The sequence below is a fragment of the Pteropus medius genome, unplaced genomic scaffold (genome assembly GCF_902729225.1).
Source record: "Pteropus medius unplaced genomic scaffold, Ma_sr-lr_union100, whole genome shotgun sequence".
NCBI classification, from domain to species: Eukaryota; Metazoa; Chordata; class Mammalia; order Chiroptera; family Pteropodidae; genus Pteropus; species Pteropus medius.
In genome coordinates, this window is record NW_024349804.1 from 12,352,394 (window position 1) to 12,376,368 (window position 23,975).

A 23,975-nucleotide genomic window follows, 5' to 3' on the forward strand; every position below is an offset into this window, starting at 1 on the left:
GATGAGCTGGTCGTTGTTGTTGTTGTTGTTGTTGTTGTTGTCGTCGTCGTATTGAGTTTGGCACGAGACTTTGCGGCCATACATAGTGAATAGTATTTTTGGTGGCGACTCACTTTTAGCCGTCCAATGGGCATTTAGGTCCTTATCCTGCCCCCGCCCCCCAAACAAGATGCTATACCCTGGGAGGAATATTAACATTTTCACATATTAGTAAAACACGTATACTAAATTAGATCTACAAACCTATCATTTTTAAGCTCTCATGTTCATTTAAATATCGATAATGTATTTCTTTTGGAACGTGGAAAATTTATTTATAAAACCTTTAGGTTACAACAAAGTGCACAAACACTTGGCGGTAGACTAACGCGCGTTTCTGTCCTCACGCAGAGCTCTGGCATCGAGACTTTGGTGGAGGAGCTGTGCTCCCGGCTGAAGGACCTCCAGAGTAAGCAAGGTGAGGGCAGTGCGCTCACTCCCTGAGGGACGTGGTCGGTCGCCCAGGAGGACGCGGCCACCCAGGAGCGGGTCGGGGGCCTCTTAGAGTTGACGGGAGCAAGAAAAACAAGAGCAGGTCTTAGGGTTCGGTGCGTGTCAGCACACCAGCATCACGCTGTGTCCTCAGCTGTTAGTGGCTTCTGGGTCAACCCTGAATGGTCACTTAGATAGGTCCCCGCTGTCAGAGGAGTGATTTCATCCACAGGTGCCCTTACAGAGAGGACCCAGGCCTTTTGTTTGTCTTCAAATTGAAGCTCAGAGATCGGGAGCACTGTTTTCTCTCCTCCATCCTCGTGCCCCTGTTAACATCTGCCTGTGGACACCAAGGCCTCCAGAGGTGTCTACACAGTTATTTCAGGTCTGGAAGGAACATCTGCCTTAACTCGGATGTTTGAAAAGGCGCACTTGACAGGCGCAAGTCATTTTGACTCGTGAACCCTCGTAGCTTCTTTTCCCAGCTTTTCAGTAAGCCCTTAGAACAGGAGCTACGTACTGAGATTAAGAGTCCTTGTTTTCCTTGTCCTCCTCATGGTCATTTTGCTGCCTGAGTCTAGAGCCTTCCTGTTAAGGATGCAGTTTGTTTGTTTTTAATCTGAGGCAGTATCATGAGCTAAGCTGAGGGTAGAGTTCTGCTTCTGTTTTAGCTGAAACACAGCTCTTGGTCTTCTGATGTTAAGTGACAGCTAACTGTAACGAAGAAGTTTCTTTGCAGATTGGCATTAGTTGAGATGAGTCAGTGTAAAAGTCCATGAGTGCAGAATTTTGTGACAAGATAGTTTTGGAATCTAAACAGATGTTCTCTTTTTCTAGTATAATTAATAAGTACACAGGGGATTTGAGTCTCTTAATTAAGTATCTCTAGGGCAGCGGTCCCCAACCTTCGTGGCTCCTATGAGAATCCAGTGCTTGAGGATCTGAGGTGGAGCTGAGGCGGTGATGCTGGCGCTGGGGAGCGGCTGCAGATACAGATGCAGCTTCGCTCACCCGCCACCTTTGCTCACCTCCTGCTTTGCGGCCCGGTTCCTAACAGGCCACAGCCTGGAACCAGTCTACGGCCCGGGGGTTGGGTACCCCTGCTCTAGGGCGCTGTATCAGTGATAAGATGAACAGGTCTCACCTCTCAGCCCAGGGTCCATGTGGTTTAGCCAGAGAATTCCCTCTAGTGTAGTGAAGAAATCAATTTTTATTAAAAAGACAAACTGCTGTAGAGTTCTTCTTAAGTCACAAAAGCCTGTATAATTTCTATTAAAGTTACTTGAGAAACTTTTAAAAATACAAGCTTTCATTGACTAGATATAAGACAAATCTTTCTGAATTTTTGTTTCGTAACAGAAGAGAAGATTCACAAAAAGTTAGAGGGCTCTCCCTCCCCAGAGGCAGAGTTATCCCCTGCAGCAAAGGATCAAGTGGAAATGTACGTACGGTTGCATTCAGTGATAAAGTGCGCGTGTGTTAAAATCAAGCTAATCACTGCTACTTGGTTTACAGTATTTGTTTCTTGTTTTTATTTAGTGTCATATTTTATAATTCAAGAAATATTTATTGAGCACTAACACGTGTGTTTGACACTGAGAGTTCAAAAGTGAATGAGATAGTTCTACCCTTAGCATTCATGTTGAATCAATATTTGTGCAGTGAATGAATGAAACAAGCAAGTTTATTATTTACACTCTATCCGTGTACTATCACCTTTGAAATTCACACCTGTCCTTTGAGACGGCCAAAAGAAATTATGTTGATCCTTGTTCTACACACAAGGAAGCTAAGTCCCCATTGCTGATTCTAGAGGGAACACAGGCAGGTCATTGACCTTGTCACACTTGTTTGCTGAAGATGCTTTTAATTTTCTCTTTGTAAATGGTTAGTATTAAGATCAGCTGCATTATAAGCAGACTTCTTGTACATTTTATTCGAATCTTCTGAACTTCTAAAACTTAAGGAAAAAATAGCCGTTAGTTGTTTTGCATAGACCTGCACTTTTCGCCATGGCAGCCAGAAGCCACATGAGGCTGGTGAGTGCTTGAAATGTGGCTGCTTCAGACTGAGCTGTGCTGTAAGTATAAAAGTCTCACCAGATTTAAAAGACTTAGAGTAAAAAGAAACGTAAAATATTTTATTTATATCTTTTAATACCAATTACATGTTGAAATGATGTTATGATGATTATATTTGGTTAAGTAAAATACATTTTTTAAAATTAATTTCACCTGTTTCTACTTATGCTTTCAACGTGACTCTTAGAGCATTCAGAGTTGCATATAAGCTCACAGCATCTTTTTGTTAGCTCTGGTACGGACTGAAAAGGGAGGTCAGGTATACGTCCCTGCAGGCGTGGCCTTTTATCACTTGATGTGGGACCGCGACCGTCGCCTCCAGAACCACAGTCCCCTTGACCACCAACCTGATTGCAGGTTCTTCCTTGGGCAATCTGTCTTGCTCTGAAATCTTCTTTGTTTTCAAGCCGTAAGCCAGGCCCTCGATTTTCCTTTCTGCATTTCCACAGTTACTGGTCCCGTCGGGCTTCGGTTCCGTGAGCACAGCCTTGTGTCCTCACCTAGGTCACTGTGTCTCACCGGTACTACTCACGAAACTACTGCGTTTCTGGAACTGCAAGGCTCAGTCGTGGTCCACCTTCTCTAACTGTTCTGGGGCTCACGAGCACCCTCTTTTCTGAACACATGAATGCCATAATCCCCACTAACTCCAAGGGTCTGCCGAATGCCCCGCTTCGTGCTGGCCTCCAGAGGAGAAGGAACAGTACCGACAGCCGCCCGGAGAATGCACTGTTCTCACTTCCCATGTTAAGTCCTTCAGTCCTCACAGCTCTGCGACGTGTAGATACTGTCATTACCCCCAGTTTTTAGGTCAGGAAACTGAGCCACAGAGGCTAAGTAACATGCCTGAGGTCACACAGTTAGTGACAGTCAGGATTCACACTTAGGAAGTGTGACTTCAGGATGCATGTTCCCAACTACACTGCTGCACAGCGTTTCAGCCGCATCCGCACCAGCGCTCGCCCGCCTTCGTGAGGTGAGCCGCATCATCGCCATCTCACAGTCCAGGCAATGGGGACCACGACGCTAGATAACTCGTTCAAGTCCAAGCGCAGTGAGTGACTGAGCCGGGCACCAGACGCAGGTATCTTGCAGCAAAAGAGTCATCTTCGCACTACATCGTAGTTGTCACTCTTGGCCACTTAGTTAAAATTCAGACTTTGAAGAGAAAAACTGTCATCTTACGTATTTTCTTAATACTCTTAAGTGCTTATCTCAGTGCTTGATACATGGGACTAAACATAAAGGATATTTTTGCTGTGTTACTAATTATTTTAAAGTTATTAATTCATGGATGATGTACACGTTGACTGTTAAGATGAAGCATCCCATTTTTCCAATCGATCATGTTGTGTTACTCTTTGTTTTTCAGGTACTATGAAGCATTTCCACCACTTTCTGAGAAACCAGTTTGCCTGCAAGAGATCATGACTGTGTGGAACAAGCCAGCAGTCAGTTCTTACTCGAGCTCCTCGTCGTCGTCCACAGCCCCGCCCACCAGCACCGGGACCTCCTCTCCCAAGGACTGCAACAGCGAAGGGGACGTCATCAAGGAAAGAAGCAACGAAGTGTCCACCACTGCACGCGAGAAAACCCAGAGCAGAAGTAAAACCGAGAAGGAGAACAAATTTAGCAATGGCCCAATCGAAGAAAAGCCCGCTTTGTACAAAAAGCAAATGCGACATAAACCCGAGGGGAAGATTCGCCCTCGCTCATGGTCTTCCGGCTCCAGTGAAGCAGGTTCAAGTTCAAGCGGTAATCAGGGAGAATTAAAAGCATCCATGAAGTGCGTGAAAGTAAGACACAAGGCACGAGAAATTCGGAACAAAAAGGGGCGGAACGGGCAGAGCAGGCTCGCGCTGAGGCACGGCGAGAAGGCCGAGAGAACCGTCCACGCCGGAAGCAGCAGCAGCAGCGGCGGCGGCGGCGGCTCTGTCAGTCAGCTGTGCAAACGCGGCAAGAGGCCGGCGAAGGACGCGGGGAGGAAAGACACGGGGAGCGCGGAAGGGAGAGACCTGTACGCGGAGAGCAGAAACGACAAGGAGTACAAAGAGGAACCGCTGTGGTACACCGAGCCGATCGCCGAGTACTTCGTCCCCGTGAGCAGGAGGAGCAAACTGGAGACCACGTACCGGAACAGAGAGGCGCGCGCCGCGCCCGCCGAGGCCGTGGCCGGGCTGTCCGACGCCGTGCACGGTCTCCGGATCAGCAGCAGCGCCCTGCACAAGGCGTACCTCGCAGCAGGCACCTTCATCGACGGCCACTTCGTGGAAATGCCTGCGGTTATCGATGAGGAGATCGACCTCACTGGGACCTCACTCTGTTCTCTCCCGGAGGACGACAAATACTTAGATGATATTCATCTCTCAGAATTAACGCACTTCTATGAAGTGGATATTGATCAATCCATGTTGGATCCTGGTGCCTCAGAAACAATGCAAGGGGAAAGTCGGATTTTGAATATGATTCGACAAAAAAGCAAAGAGAAGACAGATCTTGAGGCCGAATGTTGCATAGTGTTAGATGGCATGGAGTTGCAAGGGGAACGTGCAATATGGACGGACTCTGCCAGCTCCGGGGGTGCCGAGGGCCTGCTCCTGCAGGACCTCGGCAACCTGGCCCAGTTCTGGGAGTGCTGTTCATCCAGCTCCGGTGATGCCGACGGCGAGAGTCTGGGAGGAGAGTCCCCGGGGAGACTCTCCCCGCACTTGGACGGCGTGGCGCTCAGTCCGCACGCGCTTGCTGGCCGCCGAGAGCTCTTTTCGGACATTAATGAAGGATCTGGTATCAACTCTTGTTTTTCAGTGTTTGAGGTGCAATGCAGTAATTCTGTTCTACCGTTTTCCTTTGAAACACTCAACTTGGGAAATGAAAATACAGATTCTAGTGCTAATGTGCTTGGGAAGACGCAGTCTAGATTGCTAATATGGACCAAAAATAGTGCCTTTGAAGAAAACGAACACTGTTCTAATCTTTCAACGAGAACCTGCAGTCCCTGGTCCCATTCGGAAGAAACGCGTTCGGATAACGAGGCAGCAAGTCTTCAGTTCGAAGAACCCGCCGCGCAGTTTAGTGCCGAAGGTATCAGCTACGTGGTTCCCGGAGTCTCGTCCAATTATGTAGATGAAGAGCTTCTAGATTTTTTGCAGGATGAAACTTGCCAGCAAAACAGTAGAACTTTAGGCGAAATTCCTACGTTAGTTTTCAAAAAACAATCTAAACTAGAATCTGTCTGTGGTATTCAGCTAGAACAAAAAACGGAAAACAAAACGTTTGAAACTGCACAAGCGTGTCGGGAAACCAGTCCGCACGGAGATGGCTACAGCTCAGGGGTTATTAAAGACATTTGGACAAAGATGGCGGATAGGAATTCTGTAGCTCTGGTAGAAGTAGAGAGAGTTGACGATGAGCTGTTTTCGACCGATGTAAATAACTACTGCTGCTGTCTGGACGCCGAAGCTCAAGTGGAGCCCCTCCGGGAGCCGAGTAAGGCCGTGCAGAGGTCGGAGTACCGTCTGTGGGAGGGACAGAAGGAGAACCTGGAGAAGCGAGCGTTCGTGTCCAGTGAGCTCTCGAAGGTGGACGGTGGCGATTATACTACACCCTCTAAACCTTGGGACGTCACCCAAGAGAAGGAGAACGCCTTCATTCTTGGAGGAGTTTACGGGGAGCTCAAAACCTTTAATAGCGATGGGGAATGGGCAGTCGTACCGCCTAGTCACACGAAAGGAAGTTTGTTACAGTGTGCGGCTTCTGATGTCGTGACGATAGCCGGCACGGATGTCTTCATGACCCCAGGCAACAGTTTTGCTCCCGGTCACAGGCAGTTATGGAAACCCTTCGTGTCCTTTGAACAGAATGACCAGCCGAAGAGTGGGGAAAATGGATTAAATAAGGGATTTTCTTTTATCTTCCATGAAGACTTATTAGGCGCTTGTGGTAATTTTCAAGTCGAAGATCCTGGACTCGAATATTCATTCTCTTCCTTTGACCTAAGCAATCCATTTTCACAAGTTCTTCACGTCGAATGTTCATTTGAACCCGAAGGGATTGCATCTTTCAGCCCTAGTTTTAAACCGAAATCAATCCTCTGCTCTGATTCAGACAGTGAGGTTTTTCACCCCAGGATATGTGGTGTCGACAGAACACAATACAGGGCTATTCGAATCTCTCCTAGGACTCACTTTCGCCCAATTTCTGCATCTGAACTGTCCCCGGGAGGAGGAAGCGAGTCGGAATTTGAATCTGAGAAAGAGGAAGCAAATATTCCTGTTCCTTCTCAAGTTGATGCATTCGAAGATCCACAGGCAGATCTCAAACCACTGGAGGAAGATGCAGAGAAAGAAGGCCATTACTATGGAAAATCAGAACTTGAGTCTGGAAAATTCCTTCCCAGGTTAAAAAAATCCGGGATGGAAAAGAGTGCTCAGACATCACTGGATTCCCAGGAGGAATCAGCTGGGATTCTGCCAGCGAGACAGCAGAATCAGTGTTTGGAGTGTAGCCTGAGTGGGTCTCTGGAAATCAGCTTAGAAAGCTCAGAAGCAAATTGTAAAATAATGGCACAATGTGAGGAAGAAATTAATAATCTTTGCAGTTGTAAAGCAGGTTGTCAGTTGCCTGCTTATGAAGATAATCCAGTTTCTTCGGCACAGCTGGAGGAGGTAGGTGACTCTCTCTCTCTGTTAGTATTGATAAAAGGATTTGGTCAGACTTCAGTCTGAGAAGAACCGTATCAGGCAATGAAGGATGGGGTTACATTATTGGGAAATGAGCTTAACTTCCTTGTAATGTATCATTACTTTACGTAAGGACTTAAAATGAACTCGATATTTATAAGTTTGAACTAGACAATAGACGTTTTCTGCTGAGAAAAGACATTTTTAAATCACAGGATATAAATAAGATTCTTATGTGTTGTTTTAGTATGCACATACTGTGCTTAAAGCAAAACCTGATATACAGGCATTTCCGCTTTCAGAGTCGATGAGTCGGACGTGGACGTGGCCGTTCACTGTTCAGAAGGCCCTCTGCTCTTCAGAAGTAACAGTGCAGGGTTTCCTTAAGTCCATCCGACTGCCTCTGACACGCTGACCTGTGTATCAGAACTTGCGTTTTACGTGTAAAATAAATTACATCTGTAGAGAGTTCTCTAAAATATATTATGATGCAGGTAAAAATTAACCCACAACCTAAATGCAACACAGCAGCTTCCGCAGAACCTATGCAGATGGACCTCAGTTTATACAGAGTGTATACTCCTGCAGCTGTGTGCATCATGTGCCAGGTCTGTCAGACGAGAGTCATAGTAATAGTTTTGTTAACAGGGGTCACTCTCCCCTTTGACTAGTCCTAAGAAGTGGACTTCAAGGAATCGCACTTACGGCAGTGACCTGTTCCACAGAATAGCACAGTGATCTGCCTGCTGTTCAGCCGTTGCTTGGCAAAGCTGTGCCTGGCCATCTTCGGGAACCGCTTATTAAAAAGGCAGCTGGAGGTGGTGGTCGTGACAGGAGAGCCGACGACGAGTGTCACCCTTCCTCCCCTGTGCCCTTGCGCACACTCCACCCACCTCTGACACGCCCGAATCCTTCCCACCGCCTTCACTGACACAGCCCCTACTTCCTCTCCCCTGCTCCACCCTCCCCGCAACAAATAATTTCTCCCTTCCTTTAATTTTCGTGCATTTTATGCCTCTTTGTTAATTGCATTTCCACTTTTCGTGAGTCTCTCTGTACTCTCTCTCATTAGAGTATAAGCTCCTCATGGCTGCGGACCGTGCCTTCCTCGTGTGTGGGGTCGGTGTGTCCTCGGGGTGCGCCCAGGTGCCTGCGAGGGTGGGTGACGAGAATCAGCGCTGCGGTCGGCTTGCCCGGACGTCCTCAGGCGGGAATTCAGTCCCACTGAACGCTGAAGTCTGAGCTTGACCGAGAACTGAAAAAACAGTGTCGCGAGCACTTACCTGTCTGTCTCTTGCCCCGCTTTCATCCTTAAATGTTTCTTCGTGCACTTTGTATCTCACCTGGTTCCAGGTGGGAAGGCAGAGGGACTCTGCATCGCAGCCCCGCCACGCTCCTTCGCTTGCTAGTGTGTGGATGTCTTTATGTGCTCTCAGAATTCTGGGCTGTCGTGACAGGTTCTGGCCACCAGTGAAGTCCTCAGAGGACATCGCAGGGTTGTGCGACAGTCTAGATGTTGTCGTACTGTCAGCCCTGGTCTGGCAGCATCGCCACAGCTTTGAGCCGGATTGGAGCGCACTTCACGGACTCACCTGAAGTGTGGAGAGGCTGAGAGAGTGGCCTGCAGGGACAGTGCGGGGCCAGGACGGGCCGAGAACCTGTGCCCTGCCACTCTCACTACGCGGCCAGCCTCTACGAGGCTCTTCCCACTTTTCCTGAGTGAGGGCAGCCTACACAGCGCATCCTGGGAGCCCCATCCTAAAGGTCACTAGTTACCCAGCTGTCTCAGACCACGTGGACTACAATGAAGGATTTCTAATAGAATTGGTGCCCAGAAGCATGAATTATGATTTTTTTCAGAAGTTTAATTCAATTCAGTTTAGCAGTCATTTATTGAATACCTGTTACGTGCCCGTCGCTGAATTAGATGCCTGGATGAACAGGCGTTGCCCTTGTCCTCAAGAAATCCCGTCTGGTCACAAAGGCCAATTTGTAAACAGTTTTTTTTAATTGAAATGGGTAATGCATTCATATGGTTCAAATCCAGAAGTCATGAGAGGGCACGTACACGGCGAAAAGGCCCCTGCCTCCCCAGCAGCAGCCAGGAGGATGCGTTCTGGCGTCTCTCCCGAGGACGTGCCATGCCCCACGAACCAGTGTGTGTGCACAGCGATTTCCCCCTAGTTTTCCTTTCAGTGAAGTGGCGCTTCCTGATAATCGCTCCCCTTGTTCATCTTCTGCACAGTCTTCCATTGTATGGATGGACCGCGACCGACCCAGCTAGTCCGTCGTCTTGTAGGGCATTTGGGCAAACACAGTTTCAGATGACGTGGTAGGTGGTGTGGCAGAGGTGAGCACAGGTGCTGTGGAGACCCAGAGCAGAGCCCTCCCAGCCCGCGAGGGTTGAGGGAGGCTTTCTGAACATACCTGAGGGTCCAGGGGCCTCCAGGCAGAGGAACAGCAAAAGCCAAAGTAGAGGCTTGAAACCTCACGTGTGCTGGCAGCACCACGAGTAGGTCGTGGCTTCTGAAGTGTCAGGGGGAAGGCGAGAGGAAGCAGAAAGCAGAGTGTGCCTCGGGTGTCCATTTGTGCATACGTTCGTGACGAAAGTGTCATATGTCGTCTGATCAACCGCTGGCTTAGTGCCAGGCCTTTGGAGCACAGCAAGGGAGCAGGATTGACCGTGCAGGAGAGGGGGCCGGTGCCGGCCCAGTGGCCCTGGAAGCCGGGCTCTGCGAGTAGAGGGCCGGGGCTGCCTGGGCCCGCGGTGCCCAGCCCACCTGTGCCAGGCAGTGTGCCCACCGCTTTCGCACCATTACCCTGTTGAGTGCCCACAGCGACCTGCAGAAATCATCCCGGTGACTGCGTGACTGCTCCGGACAGGACGCTAGGCCCAGAGGGCTGGGCTGCCTGCCCCGCCCCCATCCCAGGCTGAGGGGTGGAGCCCGAGTGCCTTCCAGGACTTCGCACTTCCTGTCAGTTCAGGGACGCTTCAAACAGGCCGCAGGGGCGCCTCTCCCTTGGCCTCTGTTCTCTGTATCTCTTCCTTTATGTTCCCTTTCTTTTTATCCCAAAGAGCAAGGCTTATGGAAGGCTTTCTTTTTTCCCTGTGGGCCCAGTAACTGGCCGTGGCAAAGGGCGTGCTCAGAGGAACACCAAACACCCCTCTCCGCCGGTCTGGGGCTGTCTACTGAGAGCGGGGAGCGGGAGCTTCGCTCACCTCTATCTGTTGCCAAAACCTCTGGCCGGGCTTTCTGGACTAAGTTTACGGCTTTTTTCACCCCCTGTTGCATTCATTCATCAAATGTCTACTAAGAGCCTGCTGTATCTGGGCGCCGTCCTAGATGCTGCCAATCAGGGACAAAGATTGTCGGGTTTGTAGAGTCACGTAAATGTGCGAAGTTACCCTGAACGCCAGCGCACGGTGCTGGGGTGGGGGGGTCAGAGTGCTGGGGCTTTGCTCAGTGGCTGAGCTGCCAGCGCAGGCTCCCTGGTGCAGGCGCACGGGGAGGAAGGGCCTGCGGGCCAGGAGGCCAGCCGGGAAGCCGCCCGGACAGCGAGGGGCCGGCGAGGCTTGCCCGCCCGTCCAGGGCTGTGTTCTGTTCTGTTGCCTTCTTTCTCCTCTGTTATTTCTTCTTCTTTTTTTTCATTCTCAACCAAACCAGAAATTGAATTAATACATCAAACAGATGTTATTTAGGCAAAACATGGTTGTCTTTACTGTGCAGCCTAAAAGTTGGGAATAGCTAAGTGGAAAGATGGTATAAAATAACACATATTCATGTGGCAAAGGTAGCATATCAGTAATATCGTAATGACCTTGGACAGTGTCAGATCATTTAGACTTATGGTGGTGATCACTTCATTAGGTACATAAATGTCAAATCACTATGCTGTACGTCTGAAACTAATATAATATTGTATATTAACAATATTTTTATTTAAAAAATTGAGAGACAAAGCAGCATAAAAAAATGATGCATATTGATTAAATACATGTTCAGTGTAGCATAATACAAGATTAAAAAGTCCCAGCCATTGGATTTGAATGGAGGATGCAGGAAAAATCCTAAAACTGGCAGAAACTGGCATGACCTTAACAGCGGTTTCGGCGGGAAAGAGAAAACGGTGTGCTTGGTGCGCAGATGCGTCCGACGCTGGGCCCTTTCGTCAGGTCAGCGGACATGGGGTGTCTGCCATGTCCGGCCCTGTGTCTGGACGTGCGAACATAAGTGCCACGTGGTCCCTGCCCTCACGAAGCTTACAGTCCGGTTCCACACACATCTGACCTCTTCGTTCTCACCGCCCCAGTCCTCCACAGCGCCCTGACCCTCTCCGGTCTTCCTTCCTTCCCCCGAAAATGAAAGTTTGAAGTGTATTTACCATTTAGTTAAATTAAAAATATATATACATTGCTAAATCAAAAAGATTTAGATCCATGAAATAATTTACATTTTAATGAATAACAAAATCCTGTTAGAGAATCATCATTAGTTGCTAAACAGTTCAGATTTGAAACTTGAACACATATTAAAGTGTCTTCTAAAACAGTAAAGACGTATGCCGTCTACAGGCCTAGCCATTGAGCAGACACCCACCAAGTTAGGGGCTGGGAGAGGTAGAAACACCGGGATGAGCTTTGCCCTGGGAGAGCCTTGGCCAGGCCCAGTGAAGAAGAGGCGTGGACGAGCATTGCCTTGACAACAAGCACACCAGGATGCACGTGGTGACCTCGGCTGGCCACAGGTCTTCTGATTACCACTCACGAGGACACTCCTTAATCACTAATAACCACTGCTGCTGCTACTGATCTCTGGCCACTCTGCATCCAGGCCTCACTGCCCGGGCAGGTGGGCAGGATCCAGCTGGGATTTGCGTGGTCCACTAGTGAGGGATGGAGCCTGGGCCTGAGCGCCTTCTGTCCTGCAGGGCCATGGAGACGCAGTAGGCATGGGTCTCCTGCCCAGGAGCCCTTCCTGCCTTGTTCCGATGGCCGTGTTGCATTTCGAATCTGAACTGCTCTCAGTTTTATTATTTGGTTTTAGCCTCAGCTTTCTTCTGTTCTCACTGAAGCAGATAGTTCTGTTATAAGGACGTTTAGGTCAGTAACTCTGCCTGTAAAATCTTCTTCTGTCTCATTTCTTCTGCTTCGACTCCTTGCCTGGATATGTGAAGAATGGGGTCCTCCTGTTTTCTGTGGAGCACCTCACAGCATCAGGGACACGTGGCCACCCTTTCTCTCTGCATGCCCAAAAACTAGACACCTGCCTTACTTGGGGTATTTCCTGTTCTGTTACGTGGTTCTGCCTTTTGTTGTGTCTTTAAAGATTTTCATTCCATTTCCAACATAAATACTTTTTAAGAAAAACTTCTTTCATGTGTTACGGATACTTTGCCATTTTTTATTCACTTTAAAACAGTAAACTCATCGATTTAAAAATCTTGGGTTTGTAGTTTATAGTCAATGCTTGAATTTTTGTTTTATCCTGAAAGTTTGTAAAGTTTGATTGTATTTGATTTAATCGAAACAGTTTCCCGTATTGAACACTGATGTACAAGGAATGAATAGAAGTCAAGAAAAACAGACTTGGTGGGAAAAAGCCTTGTACTCCCCTCTTTTTCCTGCATCGGAGTGCGAAGGTAAGGAGACCTATGTTAAGTCATTCACTCAGATTTCTAATTCATTAAGAGCGATAAACGATTTTTCTGTGACTGTCAGTCCAGAAAACACAAACGGTTTCTGCGTGGCTAGCATTTGTCAGGCTCTGGGGACACAGAGGTGAATGAGAGCCACAGCCTGATGTCGGGGAAGACATGGAAATACGTGAAAACTGTGCCGACCTTGGATGAGATCTGCGCCGGCTCCCAGTGAGTCTGGGGGGGGAAGTAACCAGCTAGGCGGAGGCCTTCAGGGAGGCCCCTGGTGGGGAAGTTGAGGAAGGACTGTCCCGTGAAAAGAATGGGCTGCACAAAGGCAAGCGGAGGGAGCAGGGACATGTAAGGCCCAGCTGGGTCATGGCTGAGGCCAGAAAGGCAGGCGGGCAAGCGGCTTGCGTGGAAGTTTGGGAGCTCTGCTGAGCTAGGTGGAGCTGGACATGCAGGAAGGAGAGGCCGTTTAAAAGGTTGCAGATTGGAAGGTGTCAGGTCTGTGTTTTAAATCCTAGCAACAGAGTGGAGGTGGAGTATAGAAACCGAGGGGCGTCTGTGGGGTTCTGGGGCTCTTGCAGGTCCGGGGCACTGGGGGGAGGTAGATGAGAACAGCACCGTGAGGTTTTGAGAGGATGCCAGAGTCTGTGGGGTGACTGTCTGTGAGGAGTGAGTGGCGGGAGGGAGCCAGGCGAGGCCAGGCGGAGGGAGATGGGAGCAGCGGCAGATCGGGTGAAGATGACTCAGTCCGTGAGCCCCCCAGGTAGACACACCTGGAAGCTGTGGAATACCCCGATCTGGAATTCTGGGGGAAGTGGGAACAAGGGGGCGGTGGGAGTGGGTCAGCTCGGCGGGTGAGCTCGTCCAGGTTGCTGTGGTCTGGATGCTGCGCGTCCTTGGCTGCAGCATTTACTGAGCAGCCTCTCCCGTCAGAGCCCTGAGGGGCACGTAAGTCACTCGTTCGTATTTACATGTTCACCTGTCTGTCTTGTCTCCCGGCTAATTGTAGTTAATGTGGAGCCAGCGACGTCCCTCACTGCCCACGACGCTTTGCAGGCTCCGGGTGCTCAGAACGCCTTCTCTGGCCTTAGCTGGCTGACTGCCCCTTTCTGTTCTGTAGACACAAAAGCAGCCTCCCAAACCCCGCCTCCCCCTCCCGAAAGTTTGCTGGGCCATGAGGAGGGCCCCGTGCGCGGGCTGTGTTCTCAGCTTCGATTTTGTGTGTTTATTCGAGGCCTGTTTCCCCACCGTTAGCCGATGCCTGTTTGCCTTTCTAATTTACAAGGTGCTGTCGATGTGTTTTCTATAACTCCCACAGAAGCCTCCTGTGAAGCCACCCTAGTTTTCAGATGGAGAAGCTAAATCTTGGGTTGAGGAGTTTGCCCAGAATCACGCATTAGCCGTCGAGCTCGGTTCCAGTCCGGCCTGTCTCGTTCAGAAGCTTTGCTCTCTGCAGCCGCTGTCTGCGCTTGGTGCCCAGGGAGACGTGAGGAGCACAAAGCTGCCTTGACTTAGGTCTAGTCTAGTTCCCTGGGTGAGCATTACGTCATGGAGTTAACAGGGTGCAGGTGCAGCACGGACCCCTCCCCCCCCACAGGGAGAGCCAGCGGAAGCAGGACGTGCAGCAGGCAGGGCCTGGGGGTGGCAAAGACCTGTGCTGGGGGGTCCTAGGATGACTTTCAGACACACAGAGTTCTTTGCTCTTGGCAGCCTTAGTCCAGCTTCCTGTCATTAGGAATCCAGTTCCAGCTCTTGGCTCCAGACCCTTGGTGTGTCTCTGGTCCCGTGGTGGGTGTGTAAGTGATTGTTAGGACAGAGTGGCTTATTTTCATTGGGAGGTGGCATTTAGAGAAACCCTCAGTGGGTAAGTAATGGCAACCAGGCTTTCGAATGACCTTTAACTCACAGCTGTAAGTTAGATCCCTGCAGGTTGCCCTGTAGTGGCGTTAGGAAGCGTCTGTCTCTCCTGTGACGGGAGTGGGCCTTAGTCTCAGAAGGCTGGCGGGGAAACAGGTAGCCTCTCACCACTCAGCTCCTCAGCTCGTGCAGCTCCTAGTGTATTAGCAACACTAGGAGTAGCAATCCCGTGCCACTCCCGAGTCGGACCCTTAGCCTCTTGGGGAGGAGGAGGACCACCCCTTTACAGCAGCGGTCCCAACCTTTGTGGCAGCAGGTGCTGGTGCTCCTCTGAGAATCCAGTGCCTGACGATCCGAGGCGCAGCTGCAGATCCAGATGAAGCTTCGCTCTGTTGCCCACTGCTCTTGTGCTGTATGGCCCGCTTCCTAACAGGCCACGGTCCAGTACCGGTCCACGGCCCAGGGTTTGGGGACCCCTGGTGTACAGTGAGTCAGCTTGTCCAGGCTCCCAGGGCCCCGCGGGACCCCACTTACGTGCAGTCTGCCACCTGCGAGCCTGCATGCATTCATATACACGTCTGTTCATCGAGTTCTCGCATGCCTGCCTTGTGCCTGACACAGTTCAGGCACTGGGGACACGGGCAAACAGGCCGAGGCCCTGCCCTCCTGATCAACGGACGTTTGAGCAGGGACCTGACGCAAGCCATGTAACAGCAGGGGCCACCTGCGGGGAGAGGTAGCCGGCAGAAGCCCACGCGGGAGTGGGAGTGCACTCGATGGGAACGCGGGGGCCGTGCGGGGCGCAGTGAGGGACAGGCTCAGCCGGGAGGCAGACCACAGGGCGTTGCAGGCCGTGTGCAGGGCGGACCTGTGCTGAGCAGCGGTCTTCAGAGCCCATGCCCTGGACGCTAACCGCGTGGAAAGCTCGTTGTAAGTGTCCATATTATTTTAGCCTTAAAGGGCAGCCATGCAGGGCACAGTGCAGAGAATAGCAAGGGGCCTGGGTGACAAACCGAGCTGGAGCTAGGGGCCCCCGTCACCAGCCGCGGGACCTTGGGCGATGACCAGATCTTCCTGTGACTCCACTGTCTGTATGTGTAGAAAGATTTGAGAGCCACGCCTCCCTTCGAGGGTAGCTGCAGAGTAAAGCGCCCAGAACAGGCCTGGCGTATGGCCGTGACCCAGAGTGTGGCAGTGTCAGCCGAGGACCCACTCAGTCCTCCCTGTCCCAGTGCCTGTGGTGTCACAGCCTCTTCTTGTGCTCACAGAATCCCTAAAGCAGGAAGAGAAAATGAATGGGGTGCGGGTGGGGTGGACCCAGCTCCATCCCTAGTCAGGAAGATCCCCACTGCTCACCCCACCTAGGCCAAGTGGTGACCAGATGGGGTGGGGTGCGGGGCGGAGAGCTCGGCCAGGCAAGCCGAGGAAGAGATGGCCGCCCCGAGTGGGCGAACAGGAGTGTCCTGCAGCTGTCCTGACGCAGGCCGGCCCCCAGCACCGGGGCTCTGGTTAGTAGCACTCGTAGGCGTTGCTGAGTGTGCCGGCACTGAACTTGAGGCTGCACACGCCCCGTCTCTCTTAACTTGCACAGAAATCTGAGAGCAAGTGGTGACCCTGTTAGAGATGAGGGACCTGGGTCTCAGGGGTCAGCAGTTCGCCCCGTTACATCACAAGTATGTCACATAACCAGGAGTCAGCTGCCCTGCCTTTTCCCGGAGCCTGGTGGTTTTCACGAATATAAATTGGTGACCTTGAGGACCTGAAGCAGTCAGAACTGCAGGTTGTGGCGAGCACAGCGGGGCCAGCTCAGCCTGGTGAGAGGCTGGGCAGGGCCCAGACGGCCCACCACCTACAGCAGGAGGGCGCAGTCGCCATGAAGCACTTGCCCTGTCCCCTCCGGTTTTGCGAAGGGGTAGCATCCCACCTCATTGCACACCTCACGGCAGCTGTGCTGTGGGGGCGCAGGCGGTCCTGGTCTGGAGGGGACAGATGCTCGGGGGTATTAAAGGACTCACAGCGGTGTCAGTGTCGGGGTCCACACTCAGGCCTGCCCGAGGTCTCTTCACTGCGTCTTTCTCCATAGAGTTAAGGCGAATGGGGGCTGGTCTAGATCAAGACCAGCGTGTCTCAGCCCTGGCTGTGCATCAGAATTAGCTGGGGGGACAAAGTCAACTGTCATATATGTATGTCGAATATGGGGGTGGGGAGAGAATTACCTGGGAGCTGTCAGAAAATGTTAATACCTGTCTTTTCCCTGGACCAATTCAGCTGACCTCTCAGATGGGGACCTGGGCTTCCAGACTGTCCTTAAAGGCTCCCAGGCGATTGGAATGCACAGCCTGGGCCGCGAACTGCTGGACTAAATGATTCGATTTCTTCTAATTCCGGCTTGTAGTTCCCTGTCCCCTTCTGTGGGCCGCTTACCCCGTCAGACCATTAGCCTCACTTCTCTTCCCGAGTCCACAGGTAAAAAAGTAGCGTAGGTGTGTGGCACGCCATTGAGCTGCGGAAGCACAGATGAGGCTGCCACACTGTTGTCTGTGACCGCACGTCCTCCTGTCTGACACGCCATCGTTCGTCTGTTTCACGGGTGTGTATGCGGGACCTGTCTTCCTCCACGCAGCCGGCTTTTACCCTGTTCCCAGGGCCTGTCGCGTTGTGGGTGTGGACACAGGCACACCTCCCAGGTACTGCAGGTTCGGTCCCAGGCCACTGCAGGGCAGCGAGCATCATGGCAACGTGGGTCTTCTGCTGGTGTAGGGTCTCGCCTTCAATTTGTTAAAAAAAAAAAAAAAATGCAGCATCTGCGAAGCACAGTAAAGTGGGGTGCAGGAGAGTGAGGTGCGCCGTGCGTGTGGGTGACGGTCTCGTGGTGGGGCGATGGGGGCCTGTGCTTCTACTGAGTGACGGCCTCGTGGTGGGGCGACAGGGGCCTGTGCTTCTACTGGCCTGTTTTTTTAAAGACTCGCTAAACAGTCTGTTAAAAGTCTTCAAATCAGCCTGGTGTCTTCGTACAGCCCTGGCCGACTGAGCTGGCCACGTCTGCTTTTAGTGGCTACTTAGAATCTCCCAAGGGTCGGCAGACCTGACTGGCCTGGCGCTCAGCAGGCGGTGAAGCGAGAACGCGTGTTTCATAACTGTGTCTTAATGGAATTTCCCCCTTTCCCTCTTTTCCCTTCTCCGTTCCCAATGATTAAGACTGTTGTACAAATGCCAAGGGAGAGAATGGTATAGAAGAGTATCCAGATGCTCACGGAATACCTGGTAATGAAGAGCGTCTGTTAGATTTTAATAGGGTAAGTGGACTGTCCTGCTCCTTGTTATTAACTTGCAAACGGCCGCCCCGTTCTGTCACTCAAGCCGAAATCTGGGAGTCGTGCACTGCCCGTCCCCCTCCCTCCTGGGTCACCAGGCCCTGTGGATGTGACCTTTCTCCTCTGTGGCCCTTCACTTGGTCTGGGACACCTCCCACCTCAGCCTCTTCCCACGGGGCTCCCCAGGTCCCCCACCTTCAGCGGCCCTTCGCACTGCTGCCAGAGGGAATTTCTAAATCCCAGCCCGAGCCTGTCACTCCCCCTTAAACCCTTCGGGTGGGTTTTTTCCTCTTTCACAGCACCCCGCAAGGCCCTGGCTGCGCCTCGGAGGACTCTGTAGTCACAGCCAGAGCGTCTGACCTGGCGTCTGCCTCCCCCCACACCGGAGCCACCCAACGGCGGGGCGGGGCCTGGTTCAGGGGCGGGGCCTGGTTCAGAGGCGGGGCCTGGTTCCGTGCCGGCCCAGGCCCCGCCCAGTTAGGCGAATGGATCTAAGGAAACTTTTTCTCTGGGGCGACTGTGAGCGTCGGTTCAGGTGCTGTGAGAATGCTCTCCCAGGGATCCCTGTAGTGTGGGGGCCTGGCCGCCCCCGGGCCGCCGCGCTGGGGCTGTCGGTGTTCGGGGCCTCTCCGGGCACCCCCCCCGCCCCCCCGCCAGGGGATGTTCCCTGGCTGCACCCACCGTCTGCAGTCCAGACCTGCAGGTTGCCCCGCAGCCCTCCCGCCACATGCGCCACATGCGCCGTCCGTGCGGTCTTTTTGCCAGCCCCGCCCCGTCCCCCACCTGGTGCAGGCCATGCCGCCGGCCAGCCGCCCGGGCTTCCCCTGCTCTTCCCCGTCCGCTTGTGTCTCTCCGGCCTTCTCTCCCACAGCAGGGCGGGATGGCCTCCCAGGGCTGACCTCATTCGGTCCTCCCCCAAGCCCCACGAGGTAGGTACTGTCACGCCATTTTGCAGAAAAGAAAAACGAGGCACGCAAGCTTGGGAGCGTGGGTCTCAGGTCATACAGCCACGTGCGACCCGCGCGAAGTGCCGACCTGAGCTGGTGAGGGCCGGCGTCTCCCGCCCTCATTGCTCGCGCCCTGTCCTTTGCCGTAGCTCTTGGAACAGCACCCAGACTCCCAGCCAGGCCTGTGAGGCCCTGCGTGTTTTGTCCCCATGCGCCCTTCCGCTCTCCTGTCCCCTGCTCTTCCCTCGTCTACTATGGCTGTCTCAGTGTGTTCCTGCCTCAGGAGTTCTCAGCAGGGACAGTACTGCCACTAGGGAAGGGAGTGCTGGTCACTGAGGGGGATGCTGCTAGTTTCTGTGACTGGGAGGTGCTGCTAGTTACTATGAGTGGGGGGCTTTGCTAGTTGCTCTGACGTGGGGCAGCATCACAAACCACTTTTGGGGGTGGGGGAGGCGTTACCATCTGCAGTGGGGAGAGGTTTTGCTAATTTACTGAAAGGGGATTGGAGGGAGCATTGCTAGTTACTGACGGGGGAGGGGCTGCCACGTGCATTTAGTGTTCTGGGGGTCAGAGATCCTGCCCATCTAATGTGTGGGGGACAGTTTTTCCTAAGAAGCCCCAGCTTCTGGTGGCACCCCAGTTCGGAAGCGCAACTCCCAGGGCCCCAGTAGTCTCTGGCTGGTCCTTTGGCTCCACCTGCTTTTCCCGGGCGTCAGGTGAGGGTGCCTGTCCTCAGAGAACTGCCTTCCCTGCCACTCTGCCCTCAGTGCCCCCACGGGGTCACCGGTCCCCCTCCCCTAGAGCACGAGATCCTGCTGCTTGGCTTGGCAGGTCTCGTGGGGTGGGAGCCCTGAGAGGAGGTGGCCACGTGCGGTGTCCTGTTGCCCAACCCAGCACCCACCTCTGGATCACGGCGGGGGGCAGGGGGAGCCCGGTCTGCTTTGAAACAGTAAAACGCTTCATGATTCTTAACTGTCCACAGGAAAACATGAGTGATTCGTAACTTAATCTCTGTGTATAAAGAGCCATGTAGCAATTTTGAAAAAGTCTGGCTTTTGATCTGTTGAAAATTGTTCCTTTAATCTTAGGTGTCTTCTGTTTATGAAGCAAGATGCACGGGAGAGAGAAGTTCTGGAGCGAGATCCAACCGCGCCCGCAGAAGGGCGTCCTCCAGCGCCGGCTCCGACCCCGGGGACCCAGGCTCGGACGGCGGCGGCGGCTGGGCCGAGCCCGGCGAGGAGGGCCTCTTTTCTCGAACTCATCTCTAAACCTGCAGAGTAGTGCAAATTATTTTTTAAAAGCGAAATGTGATGGGAAATGACCCTTTTGTGAGGCCTGTTAATCTAACACAACACCTTAGGTTTCTTCTCAATTAGCTGACTCAGATCAGTGCTTCTTTCTCTCCTTGCTGATTTTAGAGTTGAGGACAGCTGTCCTGTTGAAGATTTTTTTTCCAAGCTGTTAAATTCTTGGCTCTTTGAAATAGACTAGATTGTGTTGTCAAATCAAGAATGGGTGTGCATGTGCTTGTCCTAGAAGTGTCACTGCTCCCTGCATCTTAGCTGCGCCTCCTCACCGCAGCCGGGTCCCTGTCACCTTGTTCGCACTGCGGTGCCAGCAGCCACTTCCGCTCTTCACCCTGTAGCTTTGGAACACTTAGGCTTTACTCTCTAGGAACTGGGGTAGAAGTGCTTCCCCTGCAGTGGCTCAGGCCTTCCTGAGGGCCAGAGGGGAGCACGGGGGACGACCCCGAGGTCCCGTTCAGTACAACCTCGCGTCCGTCGCAAGGAGGAACCACAAGGGCGTGCTTTTAGAGACTTACAAAATACTGTGTTTTCTATCTTAAGATGTTCCCCCTGAAGTATCATGGAAGGTACTATGGTTTGTGACTTTATTGCTAACTGGAGAAGCCAAGGATTTGGGGTGTAGGGTGGTACATGAGGCACAGCGGGGTAAGAGCACCCCCCAGCCTGTTCTTACGTTGCAGTTCATTTACACCGAAACACCTTCCAGGGCTGTTTGTGGCAAGTTTTACACTATTTACTGAGGAGCTTAGTTGAAAATTTTGTTTTTCTTGTGACCTACATTGAAGTGAAGCCCCTCGAACTCAAAATTGTAAACGTTTGACATGCAGTAAAGGCCACCTCGTCACTCCAAAGAAACCTTGTCCGCTGCATTCAGCTACCCTTGTGGCTCTGGTGTAGGATAGCTTAGATTGCATTCTGTGTTTGAGAGAATGTTCTGGGCACGTTCCGTGTGTGGCGGGGTGGGGGCGGGCAGAGTAACGATTTCTCCCACACCTGTGTGACTGCCCCGTGGGAACCTGGGGGCAGCACGTCTCGTGCAAGTCCTGTTGTTCGTGGTGATCACCTCTGCGGGCTTTCACTCTGCCACGCGTCAGGAGGGGCACTATTTGCGAAGCCTAAACATTTTTAATTGATTTCCTTTTTAACCAACTCATTTAAAAAAAAAAACAAAAAACCTAATGCGTGAAATCAGCGTAGCATGTCTGTAGCGTCGGGAACAGCAGAGAAGTCTGACAGACGAGGCGGCTTGCACACTGGTTTTGGTGGCAGACAGCATGCAGAGGTCGCTCGCTGGGGGCCGAACTGGCCGGGAAACGCGTGACCTGCTGTGAGCGCTGGGCGTTGCTGCCTCTCTTAGTCGATGGCTCAGAAAACTCCCTCCAAGGCCGCGGGGTCCCCGGGTTCAGTGTGTAACTGCTGTGAGACCCCATGGCCGCTGGGCGCGATCTCACCACAGGTCAGGGTTCGTTTTTATGCAGCACATCTTTTGACACTTTAAAGTGGGTTTGTGTGTGCGCGCGTGTGTGCACGTATGTGTGTAAGACTTTATGTTGCTGTTATTTATTTACAGACTTTATAAGGTTTTATGTATTTTTCTTTCTTCCGGAGCTTCCTAATAATTGATTAGCATCTGCACTGAAATATAATTTAACAGCAAAGGCAAAAAAGAATTGGAAGTTGTAAATTCCTAAAAATCAGTACAGTGACGATCATCCTAGAAATCGTTGCTTATGTAGCAGAGACCAAATAAATATATCTCGAACACAACCTTTAGCCCAGTTGATTTGGAACAGTTGCTTTTGATCAAGAAAGGGCTCCAGGGGATGGCAGTACAGACTCCCCCACACACGACGGGGGGACAGCTGCGCCGTCCACGGCCCACGCGGAGTGGGCATGGATTACAAACGGGCGAGGGGGTTAACAGATTATGTATTTATTTGTGTCCATAGCGAAGCGGCTGAGGCCCAGAGGCTTGCGGCAACAGAGGTGAACGTGTGGTTTTTAGTTTTGTGAATGGATGATCACAAAGAAAAAGCATTTTTAAAAAGTTGGCAAAACGCTGAAACGCACTGTGGTATGAAGCGCATTGCATATCCATAGCACTGAAGTGTCAGTTCCCATTCTTGGGCTGAGATTTTTTTTCCCGTGGTTGTATTGTTCTGATTTCACGTACACCAGAGTAACTGATTTTTTGTTTTCTTGTGGAGTTAACACCAAATAAAAAATTAGAAAACCAGTTGGTTGTCTTTATTTATCATAGCGAAGACCCCCCCCAGCCTCCTCTTCCTTACGTGCGCGTGGGAGACGGCGCCCAGGTGACAGCATCCCCTGGGAAAGCTAATCCTCATCCGGGCACTGCCAGAAACGTTGGCACGCCGCTCGGCTGGAGGAGAGAGCAAGCGCAGCCCGCTGAGGATTGAGCTCACTTCGTCCAGCCCCCCGCCCCAGCTGCTGCCTGAACCCGCAGAGAGCACAGCGTTCTGTCCCTAGGGGGTGGACCAAGTGTTCTTGTTCTGGAAAAAGTCTGAATACTGTGTATATTAACACGTCATCCGCCGTAGGGAAGGGACCAGTGCGCTTCGAGAGAAGTGTAAAGGAAGACGTCATCTGCCCTTCCATCCCCCTGAGATGCGCCTCTGACATTCGTGCAAGACACGTGGAGCCAGCCAAGCACGTGTACGAACATACACAGAAATGTGCATTAAAGGGCCGCACCGTGCCCGCTTCTGTAACTTCCGTCACTCCCTGACGTAGACGCGACAGGTTCCCGTCGGTCGGCGGCGTTGCGCTCCGCTTCAGCGTGCTGAGCTGGGGCTCCGTGCACGGTCGCTGTCCTGGGGGAAACGGCCTGTGTAGGGCCTGCTGCCACCCACGCTGAGGTCGCCAGCAGGGCGCGGGGCAGGGGTCCCTCGGGGCCTGTGTTCGGTGCCGGACTGATACCGCGGCGTGCCTCAGGCGAGGACTTGTTTTGGGGTTAGCCTTTGCTTTTCGGCTGGGCAGAGGGGATGTGGGTTCAGTACAGAAGGATTTCAGTTGTGTTCTCTCCATTTTTTTAAATTTATGGTTTCTGGAACGTGTAGCAAGTTTTTAAATGCTTTCTCCATCTTAAGAACATAGGAAGTATCCTCCCGTGTTATTCCGGAAACCATATCCTTCGTGGAGAGGTCATCTTCATGTGTGTTTGACACGAAGTGAGGCTCGAGGATTCTGCCTCATTTTCCCCCAGCTAGTTGGCCAGCAGCCCAGCGCCATTTCTTAGAAAGCCCTGACCTGCCATGATGCGAGGCGATATCTGTATTGGGCTCTCAGCGTGGAACCCAGGTCTGACTGCTTGTTGGCTCTGTGACTTTGGGAAAGTAAGTCAAATGCCGAAGGCAGTGCCTCATGCCTTACACTTTCTGAGTGACCAGCCCGTGGGCATCGTCACAGCACCTGTCCTGGGTTTGGCAGCAGTGCCCGGGTGAGTGGGGAGGTGGCACAGACGCTGCCTTCCTGGAGGCCCCTGAGGCGGGACTGGAGGGTGTCAGCACAACGGGGCAGCCCCTGTCCGGGCGCAGCAGGTCATCGACGATGGCCGCCTCTGTCGGCGCACTCGTCACCTAGGTGTGCGCCTGGCGGCCGCGCTGGCCACACACCCCCCTTTGCTGTGGTTCTTGCAATACTGTCAGCGCGA

At 52.2% G+C, this 23,975-nt stretch overlaps 1 protein-coding gene across 4 annotated transcripts in view; it reads left to right on the plus strand.

Annotated features, from left to right (window-relative positions):
* The window catches only part of KIAA0232 (KIAA0232 ortholog), a 67,369-nt gene extending 44,831 nt beyond the window's left edge, over positions 1 to 22,538 (plus strand). Inside the window, exons 4-9 of one of the 4 annotated variants that reach the window (XM_039838230.1) lie at positions 391 to 457; positions 1,831 to 1,912; positions 3,925 to 7,216; positions 12,763 to 12,871; positions 17,933 to 18,030; positions 20,084 to 22,538. In XM_039838230.1, coding sequence (XP_039694164.1) covers positions 391 to 457; positions 1,831 to 1,912; positions 3,925 to 7,216; positions 12,763 to 12,871; positions 17,933 to 18,030; positions 20,084 to 20,263 — 3,828 coding nt within the window. In that variant the 3' untranslated portion in view covers positions 20,264 to 22,538. The remainder of the gene's footprint in view (positions 1 to 390; positions 458 to 1,830; positions 1,913 to 3,924; positions 7,217 to 12,762; positions 12,872 to 17,932; positions 18,031 to 20,083) is intronic. The other 3 variants (XM_039838232.1, XM_039838231.1, XM_039838233.1) reach the window with 3 other exon arrangements.
* The last annotated feature ends 1,437 nt before the right edge of the window (positions 22,539 to 23,975 follow it).